Genomic DNA, 3,418 nt, shown 5'->3' with positions numbered 1-3,418 from the left:
TTCTTGATATGAATTTTACTGAGATTAATTATTAAAAAATATGTAAAGTAACTATTTATCAGATTTTAAAATGAAATTATAACTTAGAAAAAATAAGAAAGTAATCTCATTTAATTTTATATAGTCTGATTATTAATATAAAGTACTATTTTCAAATATTTTAAGATTTTTTTAGACTATTTTTAATTTTTTAAAAAGTAACACTTTTTAATAATACTTAAATAAGATTTAAAGTCATTTAAAGCAATAAAAATAATTTAAATTGAGAAGTGAAAATCATGATCTCATTTGAAAAATGTGACAAGAGTAGACAGTAAGTCTCACTGAGATAGTATGAAACTACTATCTAATCTTAAAATCATGTAATGAGATTAATCAAATTGATAATGAAATTATTAAATATTCTGGTCCTGATCTCAGACACGGTCACACGCTTCCTGTATAATTAACACTTGGCCTGTATTTAACATTATGTAAGGACTCATCATAAGCTTCACTTGTATATGAGTATAATAGAAGAAGAAGAATAATAATAAATAATAACAGCTTGACAACTGTGTTGCTGATTAAAATGATGAAATAATCATAATCCGGTCGTGTAATAACCCTACATTTCCGGTATGATATGAAAGTCATTTTAAAACAAGCTTTCCATGTTGTAGATGTTTATGAAATAAAAAACTCAACTATCTAGTATAAAAGATAAAAAAATCTTTACTGATTACAAAAAAAGAGAGAAAATGAACATTTAAATTTAGAAAGTACATAGGTAAAGAAAGATAAAAACCAAAAAGAAAAAAAAGGCATTTATTTTAGCGTTACAGGCAGAAAGGTTTTCGCTTTCTGAGCTGCCTTCTCTGCTGACAGCTCTGTAGCATTCTTCGATCTGGACTGTTTGATCCTTTGAAGAGACGCGAAAAAGAGGATGAAGAGCAGTTCAAGTCTATAGAGCACGCAAGGTTAGCAGGTCTGGGACCTTTTTGTGCCTTTTCTATTACACCTTTCTTAATGTAAAGAGCCGATGGAGAAATTCTTACCTTTCCTTTGTCATCATCAAGAATCCCTGAACCAGGAGGCCCTTCAGGATTTGTGGGCCAATTCCTTTGAATAAAGCTAGGGGTCCCTCATGCTCGATGATGTACCTCATAACTTCACCAAAACTCTTGAACGGTTTTCCTTGTCGGATCGCGGGTGGTCGGGACTGTAGCCCGACTTTGGCGACGATTAATGGTTGGGTTGCGATGGTCGCGAGGGACTTGGACGTTGCACCCAGAACTGTTTTGCCATTCATTATCAGCAAATATTTTTTCCTCAAGGAGGCCGAACTTTTACTTTTCTTGCAGGGGTTTTTCACTGACTAAAAGCTTCCCATGGTTTCAGACTGTTCTTGCCTTGGAATATGATGTCCTTTAGTCTCTGATAGGCTCCGTATGTAATGGCAGGGTTGACCACAAGAACAAGGCTGGCTTTGAGGCCTCTCCACAATCCACTCCACCCATCCTCGCTGTTAACTACTTCCCTCCCCGTATCAAATAGGCCCTTCTTTTCCCCTTTAGGTTGCGTCTGTTGCCTGGTTGTAATGACCGAGACTGGGATTGTGAAGATCTGGGCAATCGCACCGGCAACAGCTCCAAGGCTAAGTTCGACGGCGGTACCAGGTGGTTTCTGTACGCGGTTCGATGACATGTAGAGTGTTCGTACAATTGTGTACCAGTAGAAGTATGCGAAGTTGGTCGACGCTACTCCGAGGAGGGAGCCATGGATGCCGGAGTAGAGACCCTTGATACCCTCATCTGCCATGATTTTGTTGATTGCGTCTATCGTCGAATCATAGTGGACTTCGTCGCTGCCGGGGACATGGCCGTTTTCGAGTTTTGAAGATTTAACTTGGACTTGCAGCCGCGTTTTTACACTAGGTTGACCAAACAATATTAATATAGTTTTACTTTCTAATGCCTTCGGGACAAAGAACTAGAACAGCAAGATATCAAGGGCTCTCGCTCACATGTCTAATGGATATACTAATCCGTTTGCCAGTACAGCTCCTGTGGCTCCTGCGACGGCGCTTTGCAAGGGCGAAAGACGCACCGGCTTCGACTGACCGGCCATGGGGCCTTAGTTGGAGAGTTGACTTTGCCTTGTCAATGGGCTAGTTGGGTTACGTTCCCAGTGCCAGATGGGATTAATTCAGGCTCAGTTGAGACAAGCGGGGAAACGAAGAAACCGATAAATACTGTCTCTAAACAAAAGAAGAACAAATGAAATTGAAGGAAGGTAATCTGCCCAACGCCGCAGTCGAGAAAGAATACAGAGGAGGGGAGGAGAGAGGTATTTGTTTAACGAGATGTTAAATAGGCAACGCACACACAGAGAGAGAGAGAAAGGAAGGGATTGGTTAAATTATTTTTTTGTTTATCCGATACTTTCGTTTCAAGAATTCCCAGTTCTCGCAGCGGAGTGCCGAAACCTGGCTCCGGCTGCGGGCAAATTCACCCAGCGGGCGGGAGCATTGAGCCGAGGCATTGCAGACGCGGGTCTCGTGGGGGACAGCGAACTCTATCATTTAACAATTTAACCCCAAGTACGCACCAAAATACAACCTTATCAATATGATTTGGGAGCTGAAAGCAGCTGAGTGCAATATAATTTTCCTATTTTTTGTTTTAGCAATACACGTGCCTTCGCTAGCCTCACTACTCTTGTAGCTCGTGCAGCTCACCACAATGTAATTATCACCACAATGTAATTTTCATCAGTTTCATCATTAAACTTAGTATTATTATCAATTAGTCACCTACAATTAGACTAGCTGGCAGGAGTATGAATTTCACATTTAATCTCATTTAATCTGATTTCATACATTTCTTGATGTGAGTTCTATCTAAACTGGCCGTGTAACCGTGTCTGAGACTAGGATCGGAATATTTGATAGTCTGATTATTAAATTGATTGCTTCTATTATTATTATTATTATTCTTCAATTGTAGATGTATGCAGTCAGAGACTATGACATCTACCTGAGAACTTTTAGTTCTCAGGGTTTTTCCTATATCTGTAAAGTTAACTATTATACATTCATCAATTTCAGATATGTAAAATCAGAAAATTTCAGCTCAGAATACAAAAACTGTTTACAAATTGCAGTATTTTAACATCTTCTGATACTTTGCAATCATTTAACAATATCATGACAAAGAAAAAGAGAACACAGTCTTAAAGATAGACATATTAAATAGATAGACAGAAAGAAATTGAAAGAAAAAGATAAAGTAAAGAAAGACTGTAACAAAACAAATTATTAAAAGATAGTATATAGCTGTTTTAACAGACTATATCTGATTGATTTTCTTCTCTTCATATTCAGATAATTCTGAATTTAGTCATTTTCTTATAGCTGCTTGAGTTTCTGATAGAAAGT

General features: G+C 37.8%; 1 protein-coding gene across 1 annotated transcript; it reads right to left on the bottom strand.

Moving 5' to 3' along the window:
* Positions 1 to 514: 514 nt before the first annotated feature.
* On the bottom strand, positions 515 to 2,594 carry BDBG_09450 (peroxisomal carrier protein). Its single transcript, XM_002620132.2, has 4 exons — positions 2,006 to 2,594; positions 1,359 to 1,912; positions 1,038 to 1,275; positions 515 to 943 (listed from the first exon to the last, which is right to left on the bottom strand). The coding sequence occupies exons 1-4, from the start codon at positions 2,107 to 2,109 to the stop codon at positions 808 to 810; spliced, it is 1,032 nt and encodes a 343-aa protein (XP_002620178.1). The 5' UTR covers positions 2,110 to 2,594; the 3' UTR covers positions 515 to 807.
* Between the last annotated feature and the right edge of the window lie 824 nt (positions 2,595 to 3,418).

Source organism: Blastomyces gilchristii, assembly GCF_000003855.2.
Source record: "Blastomyces gilchristii SLH14081 genomic scaffold supercont1.46, whole genome shotgun sequence".
Lineage (NCBI taxonomy): Eukaryota > Fungi > Ascomycota > Eurotiomycetes > Onygenales > Ajellomycetaceae > Blastomyces > Blastomyces gilchristii.
Note: the sequence above shows the minus strand (reverse complement) of the source record. Positions and strands in the feature narration are given on the sequence as shown.